At 43.3% G+C, this 22,979-nt stretch overlaps 1 protein-coding gene across 1 annotated transcript; it reads right to left on the reverse strand.

Moving 5' to 3' along the window:
- Window positions 1-19,517: 19,517 nt before the first annotated feature.
- On the reverse strand, window positions 19,518-21,387 carry LOC104605954 (F-box protein AUF2-like). The gene has a single exon (XM_010270919.2). It carries the CDS (start codon window positions 20,715-20,717, stop codon window positions 19,677-19,679), a length of 1,041 nt encoding a protein of 346 aa, XP_010269221.1. The 5' UTR covers window positions 20,718-21,387; the 3' UTR covers window positions 19,518-19,676.
- Window positions 21,388-22,979: the final 1,592 nt, after the last annotated feature.

A 22,979-nucleotide genomic window follows, 5' to 3' on the forward strand; every position in this document is an offset into this window, starting at 1 on the left:
CCTTCACTCATGGACAAGAATTCAGCCTAAAACATCTTATCCCATCTCATCGTCATCATCATTTGAATCTTGTATCAACATTTCATTCATTTCGTTATATTTAGGAGGGGTGAGCAAGAAAAATCCAAAAGAACCGAGAATTCAACCTTAATCAAGCTGAAAATCCGATTAATTGAATCAGACCGTTCGGTTTCGATTCAGTATTTTTAAAAAACTGAAGGTATCGGCTCAGTTTTGGTTAATTAATATAGAAAACTGGCGATTAACCAAACTGACTAATATACATATATTTTTATATATTTATGTATGTTATATATTTTTAGATATTATGAATTAATAAATATGCATTATATATAAATATATTTTTATAATATATAATATATAATATATTATTTATTATTTAAATATAATATTTTATAAATATTTCTAATTTTTTATTATATTTATATATTTTTTATAATAAATATTGTAAATATAAAAACTGAAAAATCGACGAACCAAATTGATGGTTAATTGAACCGCTCAATCGGTTAACCAATCGGCTTCAATTTGGTTTCAACGGGTAACCCCAGTTCAGTTTCAAAAATAGGCCCAGTGGCCCACCAAACCGTGAGCACCCCAAATATTTAGGCTAAGTTTGAGAGTGCTTATTTGAAACAAGGGTTGTATAGGTTTTTTTAAAATGACCTATGGGCCAAGAGGGGCCAGAAAGGAAATATGCTCAAAATTTGGACTTCTTAAATAAGTGTTTATTTTATTTGGATTTATTTTCCAAATGCAAATAAGTATTTATTGGTGTGGTCCTACTCAGAATAAGTGTTTATTTAGATAAGCACTCCCAAACATGGACTTAGTATCACATTCATCTATATCTATATTATTATTAAAAGTGTGAATGAGGTCTAGATTTTGGGTTTTTTTTACTAATTAAAATACCATTATTATTTAAATTTGGTCTCCCTTTATTATGAGGGCAAAAAACATAACTTAAATTACTGCTTTTATTAAATTCATTATATTCTTCACCATTAAGTCTTATTTAAGGTATTAACTCCCATTTCCTTCCATTAAATCTTAGATTTAAGACACATTAAATAGATGAGCTTTCTTGACTAAAACACCCATATTTATGAATTTAGTCCCTCTTTAACTATCTAGGTAAAAACGTAATTTAAAGAAAGCATTTGGACGCATCTCTAATATTATGTATTCATCGCTAGGGGTGCAACTTGGGCGGGCCCAGCCCGAGCCTGAACCGACCCAACCCAGAATTTTACACGGGCTGGGCTTGGAAGTCTTCGGGCTGGGCTCAGGCCCAAGAAGTTGGGTTTTATTTATTTTTCGGGCCAGGCTCGGGCCTAGCCTTTAGGTAGCCTGAACCCAGCCCAAGCCTGACCCAATTATATACATTTATACATATATGTGTATATATATATATATATAAATGTTGCATACATATTTACATATATATACATACACATTTGTGTATATATTTTACATAAATATTTACATACATACATAAACATATGTATATATATTTACATAAATACATTTATATATGTATAATTTTAGAGTGGGTCCATTGATCAACCCAAGCCCGGCCCGGGCCCGAACCCAACCCAAGTGCATCAAATGATAGGGTTGGTTGGGCTCGGGTTGGGAAAATCGGGCTTGACCGACTTGAGCCTTAAGCTCAAATTTTAGGGTCGGGCCTGGGTTGACCATAAACCCGGCCCAACCCGCCCAACTTGCACCCCTATTCATCGCATTAAACTAAAATAAGTGTGATAGATAAGAGTTACTTTTATTAATAGTAGAAATATAAGTAAAATTAGGTGAGCTTAACTCGAGCTTGAATTGACCCAACTTGTAATTTTAAATAGGCTAGCTTCAATTTTTAGCCTTTGACTTGGGCTTAGGCCTAGTCTCAAAAGTTTGGGCTTTTTTATTTTTTAGGTTAGGCCTAAGCCTAGATCTTAGGTAGCTAAAGTAAAGCCTAATTATATACATACAATCATAAATACATATATAGAACATATTTTGCATATATACATGTATGTGCAATTATGCATATACATTTTATGTCAAATTTTGTAATGTGACTAATCAACAAAACCAAGTCCAAGACTAACCTAAGTGCATTAAATTTCAAAACAAACAAGTTGGGTCCAAGTTGGGCTTGGTAGAACCTGCCTTGGAACCAAATTTGCTTTGAAATAAACCCTAAAATATTTTTAAGGATGTAAAGATTTGAGCTTAGGAACTCATGGTTATAAAATTCATGGTCTCACTTGACCATCGAGTTACTTAAGTGATTTGATTATTTGTTTTCATTTTTATATTTGTATGTGTAAAATAAATAATGTAAAAGTTAATATTAACAAAATTTAAATTATAATGACAAATTTTCAACCATATATTTAAATATTATGATTATCTACATATTAAATTACTCAATTTAATTAATAAAGATAATATTTTAAGCTATATATATTATTATTATTATTGAAAATCAAGTTTTTGAAGGACATGTTTCATTTTTTTTTCTTGAGGGGGGGAAGTAAAGAAAGAATAGGTTCCATGGGTTGACCCTAGAACCAACCCTATAACTGTTAAGGCCAAAACCGATCTTCACAAGGTAGGTTTCGGTTCCAAAAACCAAGAACCTACCCCTACAGAGTAGGTTCCAAATTTTGCCATGGAACCAAACCAAACCAACCCATGCTTGCCCCCTATTAGGTCCAATGCATAGGTTTGGGTCTAGGTTAAGATTAAATTCAGCCCAACCTACTTGACTTGCACCATAATGGTTCAATCATTTGAGTAATGGGTTAACCAATGCTGTCATAACTAAATAATAAAAATTTAAAAAATAGATAAAACCACAAAAAATAAAAAAATACATAAATTTTATAAAAAATTCTAACGCATCTTAGATATTATAAACTTATCATATCAAACAAAAATAAGTGAATTACTTTTAGAATTAATTATATATATATATAAATAGAATAAAAAATTTAAAGTTTCCCAAAAATGAGATTTTCTTAAGTCAAATAGGCCAGGGCATGATGTCATAATTATATAATAAAACTTAAAAAAATAAATAGAAATAAAAAATATAGAAAACACAAAAAATTGTCTATAAAATTTGTGCACACTTATAATATTATATATTTATCATATTAAGCAAAAATAAATATGATAAATAAGAAGTATTTTTATTAACAATGAAAATGAAATATAAAATCTAAATCTACTAACATACTATGCTTTGATTATTTATCCTTTTTAAATGGGATATTAAAAATATTAATGTTATTGGAAATTGCCACATTCAATACAAGTACATATTTACTAGTTATTGTTAAAATATGAAGACAACATCCATGTGTCCAAAATTAGAGGTGCAATTAGGGTGGATTTAAATTAGGCTTTTCTCAAAATTTCAATGAACATAATCCAAAACCCCAAAGTCAGAAGAATTGTAAAATTCTTATCAGGCCAACACAACTACACAAGTTGCACCCCTTTTGAAAACAAACCTACCAGTAAATGCAACTTCTATTTTATGTTTAAAATTTAAAATATGAAAAATTCATAATCAAATTAACAGAACTCCACATACAAAGGTCCAATTTAGCGTTGATATATATTGACTATATCCAATTGTATACATACCTGATATGTTGTCTAGAAGGGCTGCAGGTTCTGTCTACATATCTCATAATAATTGAGTTAATTTTTAGCCATTTTCACAGTTAAAACTTTGTTTTCAATCTCTTTTCGTGGAAATAATCACAGCACTAAGAGAAAATGTTCTCCATAATCCAATGAAATAGTAATAGTAAAGACTTAAGAGCATGCTAATTTTGAGCCACCTGATCTATTTGTATAGAACCCAGTCACTGCTGGTAATTGAAGCTTGAAACACAGGACAAAGTCATGGCAGCACCAAATCTATCCACCTGTGCCATGACATCCCATCTTGTAGATTTAGTTATAATTGTTAGGGTTTGCAACTTTGCACTGGTTATTTCAATTTTGAAATCAAATGCAGGGCTTAACCTACCTTTCGTAATTGGCACTGCCGCACTGGTCAGTTTGAAATCCAACTGACTTAACACTCCGGCCAGGTTGCGTTACCCTCTAATTAACCAAACCTAATTAGCCTATAAACTATGGCTGTGTTTGGGAGTTAAGGGGATGAAGGATTCAGATTTCCTATCTATAAGAACTTTATACACGAAAGATGTTTACAATGCACGGCTGTAGTGTTCTGTGAGTAAGTACATGTGAGTGGGAGATCCAGAGTTGGAGGGGACAACATTGGCTTAAACTCAACGTCGGTGGGTTTTGTAATTTTCCTCTGCAAGTGTGGGAACGGTGCTGTGGTGCTGACTGCTGAGGAATGGCAGAGGTTTATTTTTTGGCTGGTTTGTCGAAACTAAAGAATCTTCAAAGCTTTTACTTTGCTAACATCTCCTCCTACGTTATATTTATGATATTTTCCAGGTGATCATAATTGACCTTTTTCTCCTCTTCATAAATATTCTGATTAATGTATCCTTGGCTCAACCTTTAAGTGTGTGACCTAACACAGCTTGGGGGCTGGATGGAGTTAGGGAGCCTGGGATGAGAACCCGGGCTTAGGTCTCCGATGATCAAGTCAGAAAGGCCGAACTGTTCGAGGTGGTTAGGCTAATTAATTAGTGAAGTCAAAACTATGAAATGAATGTAGAACTAACTTGTAAATAGGTTTCAGATGCCCGTGCCAAAAGGATACGTGTTGGACACCTGGAGGCTTTGTGAAACACCTGGAATTCAGTCAAAACACCTAGAGCAGCTCGGACAAGACACCTGGTGCTCAGTTAAGACACTTAGTAATGGAAGGTGATTTGACCCGACCTCCTAAGAAGGCAACACGTGGACGTGACTTAGCATAAGCAACAATTCAGCATGACAGCCTGTCTACAACTGAGTAACGAGCTCGTTAAGGTTCTCGCGGAACAGCTCGCCACGGAACGAGCTCACTACAGCGTGAGCTCGAGGACCCCAGTGTACTAAAAGGGAATACTCCAAGTCAAGTCTATCCCAGCTCGCGAGCTCGGATAACCAGCTCGCTCCAATACTTAGGCAAGAGGACTGCCCCAAAGGCAACCTCAGGCGGAACCACCTCGGGATACCTCCAGGAGCTCGCTACAAGGCAGCTCGCTATGGGATAGCTCGCTACAAGGCAGCTCGCTACTAAGCGACGCGGCGTTTTCAGGAAGCTTCTTATCTAACAAGACCGTACCCGTCAGACTGCACCACGTCTCCTGACTGACGGCGTAGTCCCTGCCAACCCAGCAGACTGTACCCACGTCTCTCGACAGGTGGTGGCGTGTCTGTCCTTTCCGGGTCTTGTCTCTCATCCGATTGGGCAGTACTCTGCAACAGTTACCTGCGCAGCCCAAGCAAATAACGGCTGCGCCAGAGGGCCAGTGGCGGTTATGCCCGATTTGACATGGACATCTGTATTTAGAGGCCCCAGTGTCGAAGGGGCAAAGGTATCTTGAATTGATCTGGAATTAATCTTGAACTTTAACTAATCTAGCGCTATCTGCAGTCTTAGCTCTCTTTGCATTCCTTACAGCTCTCTCAAGTGTTCTAACTTAAGCATCGGAGTATTCCCACTCGGCAAGTTCCCCGGGAATCCTTCACCTTCCTCTTCTCAGGTACCGCCCGTCGCTAGCTAGGAGCCAAATATCCACCAACTAGGAGTGCCCGGATTGCACTGCATCATTTGGCGCCGTCTATGGGAAGGAGGAGGTAAGCTCAAACGAAGTAAAAGCTACTCCTCTCCTTTCAGTTCCTTCCCCTCTGTTGCCAGAACTTCTTGTTGTTCCTATGACAAAGGACTTCAAACTCCCTCATCTGGATAAGTATGACGGATCCTTCGATCCAAATGACCATGTGGGTACCTTCCAGTCCCAGATGCACCTGGCAAGGGCCATTGAATCCTATATGTATGTGGCTTTCTCCACCACCTTCAAAGGAGTGGCCCGCACATGGTACCAGAACCTCGCACCTGGATCGATAAGAAGCTGGGCGCAGTTCGTGCAAGTCTTCACTTTCCATTTTGTCACCAGCAAGAGGTGCCCAAGAACTCAAGAGAGCCTCCTTGGCATAGTTCAGAAGGAAGGGGAGTCCATTCGGAGTTACATCAAGCGGTTCAATGATGCTTGTTTACAAATACCCCATCTGGACCCCGCAGTTTGTCTCACCGCAGCCAAGCGAGGCATTACCCATAAAGAATTCAACTGGCATGTGGTTCTTAATTAGCACAAGATTGTGACTGAGTTCCTCAAACTCGCGGATCAGTTTATAGGGACGGAGGAGGAGATCAACCAGAAGGGCGTAAGTGCGCCCAAGAAGAGAAAAAGGGAAGGAGGGCCCTTGATTCAAGGGGATGGTAAGAAGAAGAAAGACCTAGCTTGGGGGGCAAGGCCGAGTCAGCCTTTCCGAGCTCCAACGGCCGAAAGAACGGACTACACACCCCTGAACGCGAAGCGGGCCGAGATCCTCATGGCGATCAAGGACGCCCCGTATGTGAAGTGGCCACCTCGGCTAAAGGCAGATCCTAATGTAAGAAATAAAAATTTGTATTGTAGTTTCCATAAAGACCACGGTCATAGCACCGAAAATTGTAAAAACCTCCGCGACGAGATAGAGGAACTCATCCGTCGCAGATACTTGAGAAATTACATCAGCTTGCGAGGCCGCCAGGGAAGAACAGAATCCCCGGAAGCGGCCAAGGACGAAAGACCCGATCTTTTTCACAGAGGACGACGCGCGCGAGGTCCACTACCCCCATGATGACACGCTCGTCATAAAGATAAAGATCAATGACTTTGAAGTCAGGCGTGTCCTCATCGATTCGGGCAGCTCAGCAGATATCCTCTTCAAAGCAACCTTTGACCAACTTCAGCTCCAAGAAAGCGACCTGAAGCCCGCAAGTACTCCCCTGGTAGGCTTCAACGGAGAGGAAGTCAAGCCCCTATGAAGGATTACAGTACCTGTGGAAGTCGGCACCTGGCCTAGCATAGTGAGGCTCAACCACGACTTCTTAGTGGTTGCAACCCCTCCCCGTACAATGCCATAGTAGGTCAGTCGATCACCCATGCCCTACGAGTTGCGATCTCCACTTACTATTTGGCAATGAAGTTCTCCACGGGCTTCGGAATCGGGATAGCGTGAGGTGACCAACTTGAGTCTCGGAAATGCTACGTCACCGCTCTCAAAGGGAAAACCAAGGTGGCCGATGACCTCGAGCTGGAGCGACCTACAGAGCAGTGCGAGGAGCGAGTTGTGCCCACAAAAGAGACTGTCTCCATCCCGACATCGACGGAGGACCCAGCTCAGACACTTCAAATTGGTGCTTCCATTGAGGAGCCTCTGCGGTCTCAACTGGTACACTTCTTACTTGAAAATTTAGATGTTTTTGCATGGTCCGCGGCGGAGATGCCTGGCATAGACCCTAGCATCGTAACTCACAAGCTTAATACTGATCCTGTAGTTAGGCCCGTTAGACAGAAGAAACGCAACTTAGCCCCAGAGCGATGGAGGGCAGTCGACGAGGAGGTCGGGAAGCTCCTTGCAACCGATTTTATCAAGGAAGTTCATTACCTGAGCTGGGTGGCCAACCTCGTTCTGGAAAAAAATGCTAACGGTAAATGGTGCATGTGCGTCGACTATACCGACCTGAACCGAGTTTGCCCAAAGGACTGCTTCCCACTCCCCAGGATCGACCGTCTAGTGGACGCGACCTCAGGGCATGAGTTGCTCAGCTTTCTAGACGCCTATTCGGGTTACAACCAGATCAGGATGGACCCAGCTAATGAAGAAAAGACTGCCTTCATAACCGAGCTTGGCCTGTACTGTTACAAGGTCATGCCCTTTGGGCTAAAAAATGCCGGGGCAACCTTTTAGAGACTTGTAAATAAATTGTTTGAGCCATTGATTGACAGAAAAATAGAATGTTATGTAGACGACATGGTCGTCAAAACCCAGTTTTCGCATGATTTAATACAAGACTTGCATTCAGTTTTTGAAAATTTACGTAGATTTAACATGAAATTGAACCCAAATAAGTGTCTTTGTTGTCACCTTGGGTAAATTCCTGGGGTACATCGTTAACCGGCACAGCGTTGAGGCTAACCCGGATAAAATAAAGGCCATCCTAGACATGAGACCACCCCGAAAACTGAAGGAGGTTCAGAGGCTGAATGGCCGAATAGCTGCTCTGAGTCGCTTCATGTCCAAGTCGGACCGTTGCCTAACTTTCTTTAAAGCAATTAAAAGCAAAGGTTTTGAATGGACCGAAGAGTGCCAGCTCGCATTCGACGAGCTCAAAAAGTACCTTGCTAGTATACCAGTCTTAACCCGACCCAAGGAGGGCGATGTTTTAGAGTTGTACCTCTTGGCAAGTGACGAGGTGGTCAGCTCGGTACTGATAAAAGAGGTAGATCGGGTCCAACGACCTATCTACTATGTTAGTAAAGTGTTGCAGGGAGTAGAGATGAGATATCCAGAGATAGAAAAGTTGGCCTGTGCACTAGTTATTGCAGCCCGGAAGCTTCGTTCGTACTTCCAAGCTCACACTGTCATCATCCTCACTAACAAACCTCTAAGGTAAGTTCTGCTCAAGCCCGAGGTCTCCGGTAGACTGACAAAGTGGGCCGTTGAGCTCAGCGAGTATGATCTCCAATACAAGCCGCGAACTGCTATCAAGGCCCAAGCCTTAGCAGACTTCGTCGCGGAATGCACTTTCAGCTCCGAAGTCCTCAGGCCGGTCGAGCACGAGGCCCCCAGCTCCGGCGAGCCCGAAGCTCCCGGGCCGGTTGAGCTCGAGCACCGTGAGGTAGTAACCAGTCTGGCATCTCTCCTAGTTAGGCCAAGCGCGAACTGGGATGAGGAGCCCTGGATCCTTCACGTAGATGGCTTGTCAAACCAGCAGGGCAGCGGAGCCGGAATCGTTATGTACGGCCCAAGCGGCACGAAACTGGAGTATGCACTACGCTTCGAGTTTGCGACATCCAACAATGAAGCAGAGTACGAGGCGTTGATAGCCGGGCTGGCTCTAGCCAAAGAGGTGAAAGCCAAGCATATCGTCATCTGCAGTGATTCACAGCTCATGGTCAATCAAGTCATAGGTGAATACGAAGCTCGCGAACCAACTCTGATTGCCTATTTAGCCAAAGTAAGAGAGGCTCTGCTCAACTTCCAGTCACACTTCATCAAGCAAATCCTGAGGTCGGAGAACGCTGAGGCCGATGCTCTGTCCCGGTTAGCCAGCACCAGCGATATTACCATGAGAACCGTGTACATAGAGATTCTGCCTCGGCCTAGAATTCTCGGGGGGGGGGGCAAAGGAGGTCGCTCCTATTGTTCAAGCAGAGCCGAGCTGGATTGATCTGCTCGTGAGCTTCCTGCTACACGGGACCTTCCTTGCAAACCGCAATGCCGCCAAAAGGGTAGAGCATCAGGAGGCCAAATACGTCATGATAGACGAACGGCTGTACTGAAGATCTTACACGCTCTCCTACCTACGCGGCTTGCGACCTTCCGAAGTCGAGCTCGTGCTCTACGACACTCATGAGGGCCTGTGCGGCGGACACTTGGGGAGCAGGGCCCTCACCCAAAAAGCGCTATGACAGGGATACTACTGGCCAAAAATGAAAGCAGATGCGATCGAGCTCATCAAAAAGTGTGACAAGTGCTAGAAGCGTGCCAATATCCACCATCAACCTGCGGCCGACCTGAAGTATCTCACCAGCCCATGGCCTTTCGCACAGTGGGGGATCGATATACTCAGACCGTTTCCACCAGCAACAGGCCAAAGGAGGTTCTTAGTGGTAGCAATTGATTATTTCACTAAGTGCGTAGAAGTTTAACCTCTCATAATAATCACAGCTTAGAACGTACAAAACTTCTTTTGGAAAAGTATAGTGTGCCACTTCGGGTTACCTCGGGTACTGATCTCTGATAACAGTAAGCAGTTCGAGGACATTAAGTTCCAGAACTGGTGCCAAGACATGGGAATTCAACAGAACTTTACCTCAGTCACACACCCTCAAGCAAACGGCGAAGCGGAAGTCACGAACAGAGCTATCCTCCGCGGACTGAAAGCACGCCTGGACCGAGCTAAAGGACTATGGGCAAAGGAGCTACCCAGTGTTCTATGGGCTTATCGGACCACAATGAAGACCGCTACAGGCGAGACCCCCTTCAACCTCACCTACGGCACTGAAGTAGTCATCCCAGCCGAGATCGAGGTTCCCTCGCTACGACTAGAAGCGTATGATGACAAGGCAAATGAAGACGAGCTACGAACCAACCTCGACCTACTTGACGAGGTACGGGACCTCGCATATATTAGGACCACGGCCTACTAGCAGAGAGTAGCTCGGTACTATAACACCAGGGTCAAGAAGCGGAGCCTCCGCATCGGCGACCTGGTCCTCCGTAAAGTTATGGTGCCTGAGCCCGGTGTTGGTAAACTCGGGCCAAATTGGGAAAGACCCTACTGAGTAAAGCGGGTGCTCGGGGAAGGAACATACGAGCTCGAAACCTTAGAAGGGAAACAAGTACCTCGGGCATGGAATATTGTCTACTTAAGGCAATATTACCTATGAACTACTGAGTAGACCATGAGTCACTCCCATAGCCTAAGGGCCAAAATGCCAAGCTAACGAAGGCCTCGGTGCGATAAGACCCAGTCACCTCCATGGCATGGGTGAACTTCAAGAGTGGACTATAAGTCACTCCCTTAGCCTAAGGGCTAAAACGCCGAGCTAACTAAGACCTCGGCATTGTGTAAGACCTAATTGTTTCATCGGCAAAGGCTAAGTATTAATACCGAAGGCATAGGTAGCTCGGGCGGGAACCCTATGAAGCGTAGCTCGCCTCGGTATACTAGTTGAATCCGATAAGGGACAACCTACGTCAACTTAACCCAGGTGCATACAGCTCGGGCTTACTATGATAACCACCTCGGGGTATACCATAAAACTACCCCAAGCATGAGGGAACAGTTCAGGGTAACAAATACCGAAAGACCCTACTTCGGGTATGTAGCTCTAACAGCTTGAGTGATAAAGTCGCTTCGGCAGAAAGTAAAGAGCATACAACACTTAGCAGAAAGAAAAAGACATCTCATTACCAATTCTTAAAAATAAAAAATCGGGCTTAACATCCTGAGAGTTCATTAAAGAAAGAAAAAAAGGGCCTAACAGCCCGAGAGAGTTCATCAAAAAAGAAATATTTAAAACTGGGTTCAGATACCCGGGAACAACCACTTCAGAATACATTCGAGAAGAGAAAAACAAGAGCAACCAGCCTCAAGGATCCACCGCCTCCACGTCCTCGTCATCCTCCGGAGAGTCAAGCTCCTCCTCCTCCGCCAAGTCCGTCGTCTCTGGATCCAGACCCTTCATCGTTATGCCCTCAAGGTTGAGCCCGGAGAACTTCTTCCGGACCAGCCAGTGGCAGAGTTTGATCCAGAACGGTAGGAGCTCGAGCCGTACTCCACCTAGAGGTCGTGGTACTCCTGGGAGTCCTTGAAGTCCCACACCGCCTTAGCTCGCTCAGCCTCCACCATGGCGTCAAAAATCCGAGTCCGCCTTAGCTCGCTCGCTCTCCGCTATCACCCTCGATGACTCCTCCCAGTAGCGAGCGCTCACCTCAGACAGCCGGACGATCTGTGCCTCCTGGTCCCGGACGAGCAGTTCCTGGGCCTCGCTCCCCTTTCGAGCTTGAAGGACTTCACCTCGGGCCTAGTCGAGTTTGCCCTGGAGCTTCTGCATGTTTGACCTTTGAGTAAGAGCGTCGCCGGAGTGGATGTTGGTCTGGAGGGCCATGGCATGGATGGCGGAGTTCACCTGCCAATAGAAGGTCGAGGTCAAAAAAGAAAAAAGAAGAAAAGAGAAGGGAAAAGAAGAAAGCAACCACTTACCACCATGTAGTGGGCTGAGGCCAGCCTGGCGAGCTGCTTAGGGTCCATCCCTCCTCAGCTGGCGACCTCCTCGTGGGTGACCGCCTTCCGACTCCTTCGCGAAGCCAAGGTGAAGTCAATGACGCTTTCCCAGTTCCCGGTAGGGAACTGCGCGAAGGCGAAGGGGTGGGACTGCTCAGACAGAGGGTACTGCCCTTGCGCTGGGTCCTCACGTTCTTCTGCACCACCTTCCGTGGCTACTCCCTCGAACGAGACCGGTGGGACCTCAGGTAGTGGTGGAATGAAGGCTGGATCAGTAGCCTCAAACTCAACGCTCCCGGAAGTGGAAGCTCGGTCAGGGCACGAATTCTTCGCCCTGCGCTTTTGGTTGCTCAACAGAAGGTGGCACACATCTACACCAGACATGTTGGCTGCCAAAAATCACAAAGCATTAGTCCAGCTAAAAAAAAAAAATCACAAGGCATTGCGTTGCCTAAAAGGCAACCTACCGGGGCTCAGGCCAGCCTGTGTGAGCTTGTCCTCGGTCAAGTAGTCTGACCAATGGAAGCCAACCACTGCTTAGGATTGCAGCGTTTCCCGAACTTTTGGATTCAAGTCAGCACCCGAATCCTGGATGGCGGCCCACCAATGGGTTGGGAAGGACCACCCTTCGGGGTTGCGAACTACAAAATAATCCCGCTTCCAATCCGGGATCCTGTTCGCCAGCTCGTGTAAGAGCTTGAAGCCGAGACGGGGAGAGAAATAATAGGAACGCCTTTCTGGAGGCGCTCCAGGGGAAGCATTCTTGATAGAAAGGATGGTGGAGAAGATGTCGAGGTCAAGAGGAAGACAGTATTCATAAAACAAAGAAATTGTCCCAACTACATTTAAGATTGAGTTGGGGTGAAGCTGATCTATAGTAACGTTAAAGTGGTTTAAAACCTCCACTATCAAAGGATGCAAAGGAAGACGAAGGCCAGCGATGAGCTGCTCCTGGAAGACCACGATCTCGTCGTGACCGTGTTCCCAAGGATAGTCACCGAATGGGAGTCTGTAGATGAGGTTTCTAGGAAGGTTGAATTGGAGGACCAAGGTCCTGAGTCTCTCCATCAACATGGAGGAAGGATCAAAGGTGTCCGGCTCCCTGCCCCGGGAGGTGGAAGCCGTCTCACCGGAGGCCTCCCGAGCCTCCGGAGCCTGCCCCCAAGCTCCCCTTGAGCTCGAAGGGGCGTCATCTTGGTTACTGCCCCGGGGAAAGACATTGTACGGATACCCAGACATTGCTGACAAAGCAATAAGACTCACCAAGAAAAAACTGAACCGAAAAGACGGTGTGAACAGGAGAAGAGCTCGAGCAGCTTGGTGAAGGCGCGACCTCAAATCCGAAAGCAAGGCAAGTTGGCGTTAAGGAAATGAGGCTTGGGGCCCTCCTATTTGTAGCCACTGTGCCCACAAATCGACGACTCGGATTAAGGCGAATCTGACGGTTCGTAGTCAAGCTGACCGCACGTCTTCTGAAATCAAAATGTGACTGGTTGCACGTCTTCCATGATTAAGGTAATGCCGGCTGCACGTCTTTCGGAACTGAGAGTCGTTTTGGCATTCAAAAAGTCCAGAAGTCGCTTGACATCCGCGTGTGTATTTAATGCGATTGGTCAATCAAGTTTGAATTTCGGGTCAAATCCACCCATCACACTCCATGAACTCCTCGCGTTAGGGTAGAATCCTTAGCCCAAGGAGTGGGGGGCAATTGATGGAGGGTGATTTGACCCGACCTGCTAAGAAGGCGACACGTGGATGTGACTCAGCATAAGCAACAACTTAGCATGACAGCCTGGCTACAACCGAGTAACGAGCTCGTTAAGGTCCTTGCGGAACAGCTCGCCACGGAACGAGCTTGCTATAGCGCGAGCTCGAGGACCTCAGTGTACTAAAAGGGAATACTCAAAGTCAAGTCTATCCCAACTCGGGAGCTCGGATAACTAGCTCGCTCCAATACTTAGGCAAGAGGACTGCCCCAAAGGCAACCTCAAGCGGAACCACCTCGGGATACCTGCAGGAGCTCGCTATGGGATAGCTCGCTACAAGGCAGCTCGCTACTAAGCGATGCGGCGTTTTCAGGAAGCTTCTTATCTGACGAGACCGTACCCATCAGACTGCACCACGTCTCTTGACTGACGGCGCAGTCCCTGCCAGCCCAGTAGACTGCACCCACGTCTCTCGACAGGTGGTGGCGTGTCTATCCTTTCCGGGTCTTGTCTCTCATCTGATTGGGCAGTACTTTGCAATGGTTACCTGCGCAACCCTGGCAAATAACGGCTATGCCAGAGGGCCAGTGGCGGTTACGCCTGATTTGACAAGGACATCTGTATTTAAAGGCCTCAGTATCAAAGGGGCAAAGGTATCTTGAATTGATCTGGAATTAATCTTGAACTTTAACTGATCTAGCGCTATTTGCACTCGTAGCTCTCTTTGCATTCCTTACAGCTCTCTCAAGTGTTTTAACTTAAGCATCAGAGTATTCCCACCGGGCAAGTCTCCCGGGAATCCTTCACCTTCCTCTTCTCAGGTACCGTCCGTCGCCAACTAGAAGCCAGACGTCCGCTAGCTAGGAGTGCCCGGATTGCGCTGCATCACTTAGAATTCAAATGGAACATGTACAGGTCACTCACGTGCTATGTTGTTGATGCATGGAGGAAGCCCGAGTCCCACTGGATGACGGGACAGCCACCCGCGATGATGACATTATCAGGCTGGGCTGCCAGATGGCTACTCTATATACACGAAGTGGAGCTAGCTTGGCTGTTTCTTCTTCTGGTATAGCTCACCTCGATGGAGTGTGTTTCTTTGTTCATATATATATATAGCTTGGCCGGTTGTATGCTGAGCTACCATTTAGCGGGTGAACGATTCAGAATGGTAATCAGCTCGCCACCGGTGAACTGTGTAGAGCAAGATGGTCTGTAGATATCCGAGGTAAGTTCCATAGGTCCGAGGTGGTGTTGATCTACCAAGGTGGAAGCTCATAGGGAAAGGCGTCCTCGGAGTCACCACGTGTTCAAGTTTTACTCGAAGTTACCTCCACCCCCATCAAGCAAGTTTGAAGATTTTCTTTCCTACCTTTTGCTGTTTCATATTTCCCTCCATTTATACTTTAATTTGGAGAAGAAAATAGATGAATACCTATAAAATATCTTTATTATTTATCATTTCATATCTGTGGGTGGCAATTTTTAACCCTCGACTAAACCAGTTACCAGTCTTCATTCTTCTCTATTCGACAGAGAAGACTCAAGAGAGGCAACTGAACCACAAAACCAGTAAACCCTAGCTTCATCTTCGTCGTCGATTCCCCGACTGTCGATTGCCAACCGTCGTCGCTGACTGTTGCCACTGCCCACTCGCCCGTCGAACATCGAATAGAGGAGAGGCCAGAGAACTGAACCGTCGTCGTCATCGCTGTCACCCTTCGAACTCTCTCTCATCAGTCATCATGAATATAAACTCTCCCAAGTCCCAACAGTCCTCTCTCTCTCTTAGTTTCGGGGATTCGGGTCTCCGACAGAAAATTCATCCCCATTGGAATTGGGGATGGAGGGGGGATTCCTTTCCCCGTCGAGAATCAGGGATGGAGATAGGGGTGATTTGGGGGTCGGGATCAAAGATGGAGAATGTACTCCCCGCCCTGTTGCCATTCCTATCTCTAGATAGGAATGACAATGAGGCGGAGTGGGGCCAGGCTTTACCTGCCCCGTACCCGACCCTGAATTCAAATTCTCCACTTGTACCCGCCCCAAACCCTATGGGTAAAATTGCCATATCTATCTTCGGGTATATTTTGTATATCTTTATTATTATCTATTTGTATGCTTTGTATATTTATTTATTTTTTTGGAGTATCAAGTATGTAGGCAAAGCTAAATTCTCACACAAAGAGAGTTTCTCCTCCAAACATGTGACTAGCTTCTCATCCAGTCAAAGCTAAATTATCAGACAAGCGAACTTTATATATCAAAATAAATCCCTTATACAAGATGGCTTCTCCTTCAAATATATGATAGTCCAGGTTATGCTTCTTCTCTTGGTAAGATATACCAGTAATACGTCAAATCTTATTTAACTTCCTAATTAAAATAAAAGACCCGACATTGGCGTTGTATTGACTATGTTTTGGATATATGCAATTTTTGGATAATGTGGATTATTGATTACAAATAAAATCTGATTTAATTACCTAATTTTTATAAAAAAACAAACAAAATGCATAATTAAGTATATTTGACAATTACTCAACACAGGGTCATTAATTAGTTTAGTTATAGATTAACCTAATTTGATGTCCCAAATCAAATGAAAAGACACAGCCCATATGTTTTCTCTATATATTTCTTTATTTTGTTGTTTCATGGGGCTAGAGGATGGGATTGACCCCATGTGCATAACACCCTAACCCTGGTGACAATGGGATTTGATCTTATAATTGTCCACTATAACATGTGAGAGAACTTATTCAATGAAACACTATCCATTCGTAACCAAATGTTTTTAAGATTTACCACTTGCATGGCGGATCTTGAACCGAATAAGCTTCTCCATACTGAGTACCCAGGTCATTTAACAGTTTCTCCAACTTTCAGTGGTTCCAACGTACATCAGAATTTTTTTTTCTTTGAATATTCACTTTATCAATAATTTAACAATGGATATAGAATGGATATGGCTTTAAAGTTTAAATGGAATGAAATGACCAAACATGATTTGGTATGTGTTTATGGATAGGCGTTTATTTGTATTTTTTCACTTTAAACCTTTATTCGTATTTTTTCACTTTAAATATTTTTTACTTTCCACATCAGATTAATACCTATTAAAGTATGCCACATCAGCATTTGGTTTCAAGAAACGCTGGGGCATTAGGGGAAACAAGGAATTGGTGTTTTCCCAAATGCCCTATGCACAAAAATCAAAACATTTCAGTTTTATACCATTTATTTGTTAAACAGTTGTTTTATTTTGTTTCATATGCAATAAATATCAACGCCTGTGTAGCACTGATGTGGCGGTATTTTTTCAATAAATACCCACAAAACCAAACACAACCTCACGTAATTGACTTTTTATAATTGGTACAAGGCCCATATGATGATGATGGTGATTTTTAAGGATAAAACATGAAAGATTGAAAAAAAAAATCTGATAAACCTTTAAAGACGTCAGTCACCATTTCTGTTTATACTTGAAAAGTCTTGAGATGATCAATACAAATGGGCATACAATTGTTATTTGAGACTATTTATGGTTGAAACAAATATACCTCAAAAATGCATGTATGAGATGCTGTTTGCATAAGCATCAAATGCATGTTGGTGTTTCTTACTCCAAAAGGGTGGGTGAAGTGAGTAAAACATGATCAAACCAAGGTTCAAAGTATCATTACGTACCGATCCGTATTGGACGATACGTATCGTATTAAGAATATCCTGATATACCCTTATAAAAGATGTATTGGGGTTTTGACTGATTAAGGGGTGAAGGAACCTTAAACCAGCATCTTTGAACTGGACTTAAAAAAATTAAAAAATAAAAATAATACCGATACACCCCTTATTGGGGTTTTGACTGATTAAGGGGTGGAGGAACCTTAAACGTTTCATGCGGAAACAAAATAAAATAATGGTACCAACACTACTTTGACAAGTTACTAGAAATAAGAAATAAATTGAAGGTAATGAAATATGGATGCGAGACATCATACTTCATACTTCATACTTCATACGAATTAGGATCTGGTCCCAACACACAGGGTACCAACAGCCGCAGTAGGTGTTGGAACCAGATCCGGACTCACTTGATGATACATGGTGCCATTTTTATAAAATTGTTAGGTTTTTGATGGGGCTTGAAAATGATGGTCAATCCCCAACCTAAAAGTTGGTTGTTTTCCAACTTTCTGCAGTAACGCCTTTTATTTTTATTCATATCTGTGTGCTTTTTTATATCATTATTTTTACAATTACAATATCAAGATTGGTTGCAACTACATCCGTGATCTTCAACTTTCGAGTCAAAAAAAAAAATCATCTAAAACTCTCCAGTCACCAAACGAATTTATGTCCTTCCTTTGACTTCCTTCTCTGTGCTAACATTCCACGCACTTCATCCATCATTCAACTACTAAGAATTCCACAAGTAACTGCAACGCTTCAACTTGCGCCCTTGCTACTTGCTAGCCTCCCTTCCCTTTTTAGGGTGCTTCAAATTTCAGAGAAATGGAGTATGAACTCTGGATGCGCCTTCTTGTCATTCGACGTGTCTAAATCATAGATGAAATGGAGTATGAAAATTCTGCACAGAATTTATTATTATATAAACGGGTAAAGGAGAGTGGCCCTGATCTGATCTAGACCATTTAACCGAATGAATTCCGCTTCAGTTAGGGCACAGCTCGTTCAAGCATCCTTTATGGTCTTGTATTGAAAATAGCTCCCTTGCAAAAGGTAGTTGAAAAGGTGTGGGCACGGGCTTGCCGTTCTCCCACTAAATATATTGGACAAAGTGTCTTGTTTGCTGGTCGTCGCATACAGGCCCACCACTGTTTTCCATCACCCATCCCATATTCCCATAACCCCCTTGTGGAATGTACCATTCCATCTATCTATCCTATATTCATATTTAACATATAAGTTATAGGAACATTCCTATTTGGACCAACTTTTGGTTTTAAACCCATAACGCTTCCATAATACTAATATTTTCAGGTTTCAGCAAACAATTGACTTTGTAGACGGTTGAGGGCCCAAAGGGTAGGAAGTAGGAATTAGGAACCCTAGAAAATAGGGCTTATTTCTGACTGCGGGCCTGTGGCTTTGGCGTCTGGGCAGGTGTGTGGTGGGGACTGGAAGCAGTGGAATGAGACATTGAGACTTACGGGCTTACGGCATGAAGGACAGCCAAATGCGTAGTAGGTTCTCTCTCCTTCTAGTTCTAGTGTCAACTGAAGTTGCCACGCAGCAATTCATTGGATTGAGATTTTGGGCGCTATTGGTTGTGATATCATATTAAAATATTTCCGATCGAGGTTGTTGGATTGCTTACCTACACCCTAGTTCCCATTTGTTCATTTACCAAATTAAAACTTTATCCCTCAAGAATCAGGACATCGAGTCTATGACTGTGAGATTTTGCACATAAAGCCTCCCACCAACTGAATTCAAGTCCTACTAGCTTCTTATTTAAATGTGAAATCTTTTGCTGACAGGCTCTATTGACTATTGAGTCCATCCCTCCCTTTTATCTCTTGAATTTGATTTCTTTGAATAAACCTTTTCTCAAACTTAAAATAAATCCACAATTCGAGTGATTTTGCTCCTCACAGGTTTGAACCGCATATGATATGGGGAACATATCCATCTCTCGTACTTTCTCAACCGTACATGAACATGGGATGGGAAACATCTCCATCTCCCGTATCTCCCGTAGAGTCGTAGTTGTATGTTATTATTATTCATAAGAGATGCATGTTGCCAATACACGGTGGGCCGTGTGACGAAGATAAACTCACACACAATTCATGTTTTACACGAATTAATGGTAACAGTTACGGTAGAGTGAAAATTGAAAAACCACCCCGTGCATACATGATATGATAGTATGATACATATATAATAGATACATTACACGTAGGAAGTAGGACTCTAGATTTCTAGAACGAGTTCATCTCAAGCAGGTAACTCCGACTTTTGACCAATGCTTTGGCTGCCTCCCCAAACATCCCTCCAAACGCATCCAACGCCAACTTCTGCTCCTCTGACTCTTTGGCCGAGTCGTCTGCTGTCTCCGTCCCTTGGCCTTGTGCGGCTGCGGGACTCACCACCACCAGTGTCGCACCCTTCATCCTTACGCCGCCCGGAAGATCCAGCCGTGGCTCGTGCATCATCCTCATCCGCACCGCTGGTACCGTCGTCCTATTCTTCCACCCCACCGTCCTATTATTGACTTGATTCGCCTCCTGCTCCTCCTCCTCCTCCACTGCAGCTTCCCTGAACTCCCTCAGCCCCTCCTTATCCATCACCATCGTCCCCTCCTCTTCTCTGTCCTTCAATACCAAGCTTTCCATCTCTCTGTGCTCTCTGATCACATCTCTCAACAAATAATGTCTCGCCGAAGCCGCAATCAGAGCGCTAATCGTCCACACCACTCTCAACTTCAGTCCTCCCCCTCCGTCTTCACCGTTGAAGTCCATGTCATCCCCGTCTCCTCCGTTGCCTCCCCCATCGTCAGTCGCTTCTCCGATGGTCCGGACCGCAAAAATTACGCAGCTCTTCAATGTTTTCCCGAACTCCGCCCTCCATCTCACAACCGCATCCTTCTCCAAACGGAGATCTCCAGCCGGAAGTTCGATCACAAGCCGTCTGATACTCTCGAATCCGCGAAGGATTTCGGTGGGAGAGTTTCTGTTTCGGGGCTGGATTGGAAGTCGTCTCAGGGATATCAAGTCTTGCAAGGACTGGAGTATAGACCTGAGGAGGTGTAGTAGGAAGCTCCACTCACCAGTTTCGTTGGAGATGACGCGATCAACCTTCACCACTAGGTTGTCGGCCTGCAGGACGAGGGAGTTGAAGCGCTTCGACACGGCTCGGCAGCGGATTAAGGATTTGATGTCGGATAAGTGGTTGAAGATGAGAAGAACGATGGGGTCGGGGATGCGATCGAAGACATCGGTTTCTGAGGTCAGAAGATGCATCTCTTTTCTTCTAGATTTGGCAGAGAGATGATAGAGTAGCTGAAATTGAGCAGTTTAGTTTGTGTGGTGGAGTGGGATTAGTTGTTAGCCTTGTAATTTGGATTTTGGAGTGCAGTGTTCTTATCCCTTTTAAAAACAGGAAAGATGGTGGGAGTGGGACGTCAACTTTATAACAAGAAACAAGGCGGGGTTTTGACCGTTGACTTGGGCTCCCTTCTCGAATGCCGGCTTCATTCCATAGGCTATACCCTATAGACTATAGCTGGGCCTGGTCCTGGTCGGCAACCGGGGCTGCCCAACGGACCGAAACGGTGGAAGAGATCCACTGCCACTGCCACTGCGAATTGCCCCCAAAAGACCCAAAAAAATAAAGGATCGGACCCTCTTGACTTGGTATGAAAGAATAGACCGGGATTCAGTAGCCCGAGCTTTAAGGACTCTGAGATTGGAATCTTTTGTATAGGTGGTGAATAGTCCGAAAAGTCCAATCCAATGGTTTTGTGGGCCATCTTTCAGTTCTTCTTTTAAAAAGAGGGGAAGCCTAGCAATGGCGAATGACAAGTTGGGAGCTGTGACTTGTGGGCCCTCCTTTAGTTTTTAGACTTGGAGGTCTAAATTATTGTGATGACATTATTAATTTTCATTCCCAAGAAGAGGTGTTTGTTAAGAAGAAGTCAAATAATTTTGGATCATAATAAATTTATATCTCAATATAAAAGATTGTGGATTATTGCTTATCTGCAACTGTAAGCCACGTTGCTTTGGTTGTGTATATCTGTCAGTCATCCCCATTCTGTGGCCAGTGGCCACCACTGCACGAGCAATGTTTACAACTGTATGGCACTACCTAATTATTTCAACTTTTTATTTCTCTTGGGGTCTATGATTTTGACATGTGGCAGCTGTAAGCTGGAAAAAGAAAATCCCTGTAACATCATCAGGCAGGCTCCAGTCCAGGGACCATTGCTGACGCTGTACGCTGTACCAATTATAAATTTTGAGTTCTCTCTCTTCTTTTTTTAATGGGAAGGAGATTTGAATATAACCTTACATTACGTGATAAAAATAAAGGGAGAATAACGGTTCGGTCAAGGATCAGGGGCATTGATGTATAAAATTGGGGTTTTTGACATTTTAAATATTTATAACTCTACAGTGAAAATCAAAACTCCTATTCGTACTTTTTCGTACAAAAAAAGAAAACTTTCAAAAGACTGGAAAATATATGTTTAGAATTTAACTTAAAACCTAACACACCAGTTCTGATCAAACTACGTACTTTAATTGGGCAAATGGGGAAAACGAACCAAAAATCTCTCCACTTTATCATTTTGTGATTGATCTGTGACTGTTGTTGCATATATGGCAACTGGCAAGGAATAGAATTTGTTAGAGCAAACGAACCAAGTGTTTTTTCTTTTTCTTTTTTTTTTTTTTTTGAGGCCAGCAACCGAACCAATCTAATAAGTAATAATTGACAATGATCTGGGTGTCTATTATATTGATTCTCAGAACCCTAGTAGCACATGGATCAGCAAAGTCTGACAAGAAAAATCAATAAAACCTATTGCAGATGCTTGGTTATTGTTGAGAAATTAAGCTCTTGAACGCTTGGTTTCTCCTTCACAGGAAGCTTCTTTATATCAATAGACTTGGTAAAGCCCAAGCTATTAAGTACATGTTCAATGGCCTACCATTTAATGGCTTTCATGGAAGATTAGTCTAATGCATTCTTGTAAATTGAGTTTGCACAATATAAACAAAATTTATATTCTATCCTTGTAGAATTCAACTCCACATTCAAAGTTCTCCCATGACCAAAACCATTCTTAATATGAAAACTCAAAATAAAAACCTATTCAGAACTTCACTTAAGGGTTTAATTTTTAAGTTTAAGTTTCTTTGAAATGATATTCATTATTTCTTTTATAATTAATTAAATTTCAGCACAAGATAGTGAGCTTATTTTTGTCCATGTTTCAAGTCTAATAAGCCTTGCATGAAAGGGAGTATCAGAGGAAAAAGTCTACTTAGAAATCTCACCTAATAACATAAGATTTTAGCTTTTAAGTTGAACAATTTCTGGAAACTTTGAAGGAAATGCAAAATAATTTTTTTTTTTGCTCCTGTTAAATTCCTTAGGCTCTGCTTGGAAAGAATATAGATAGAAATATATACATTGCAAGTACATACAAAATACAGAATTTTGCACTTTGCTCGGTCTCAGTTTGGAATGAGTACAAATGCAAATATATACAATCC

Source organism: Nelumbo nucifera, chromosome 1 (genome assembly GCF_055504915.1).
Source record: "Nelumbo nucifera cultivar China Antique chromosome 1, China Antique-T2T, whole genome shotgun sequence".
Classification (NCBI taxonomy): Eukaryota; Viridiplantae; Streptophyta; class Magnoliopsida; order Proteales; family Nelumbonaceae; genus Nelumbo; species Nelumbo nucifera.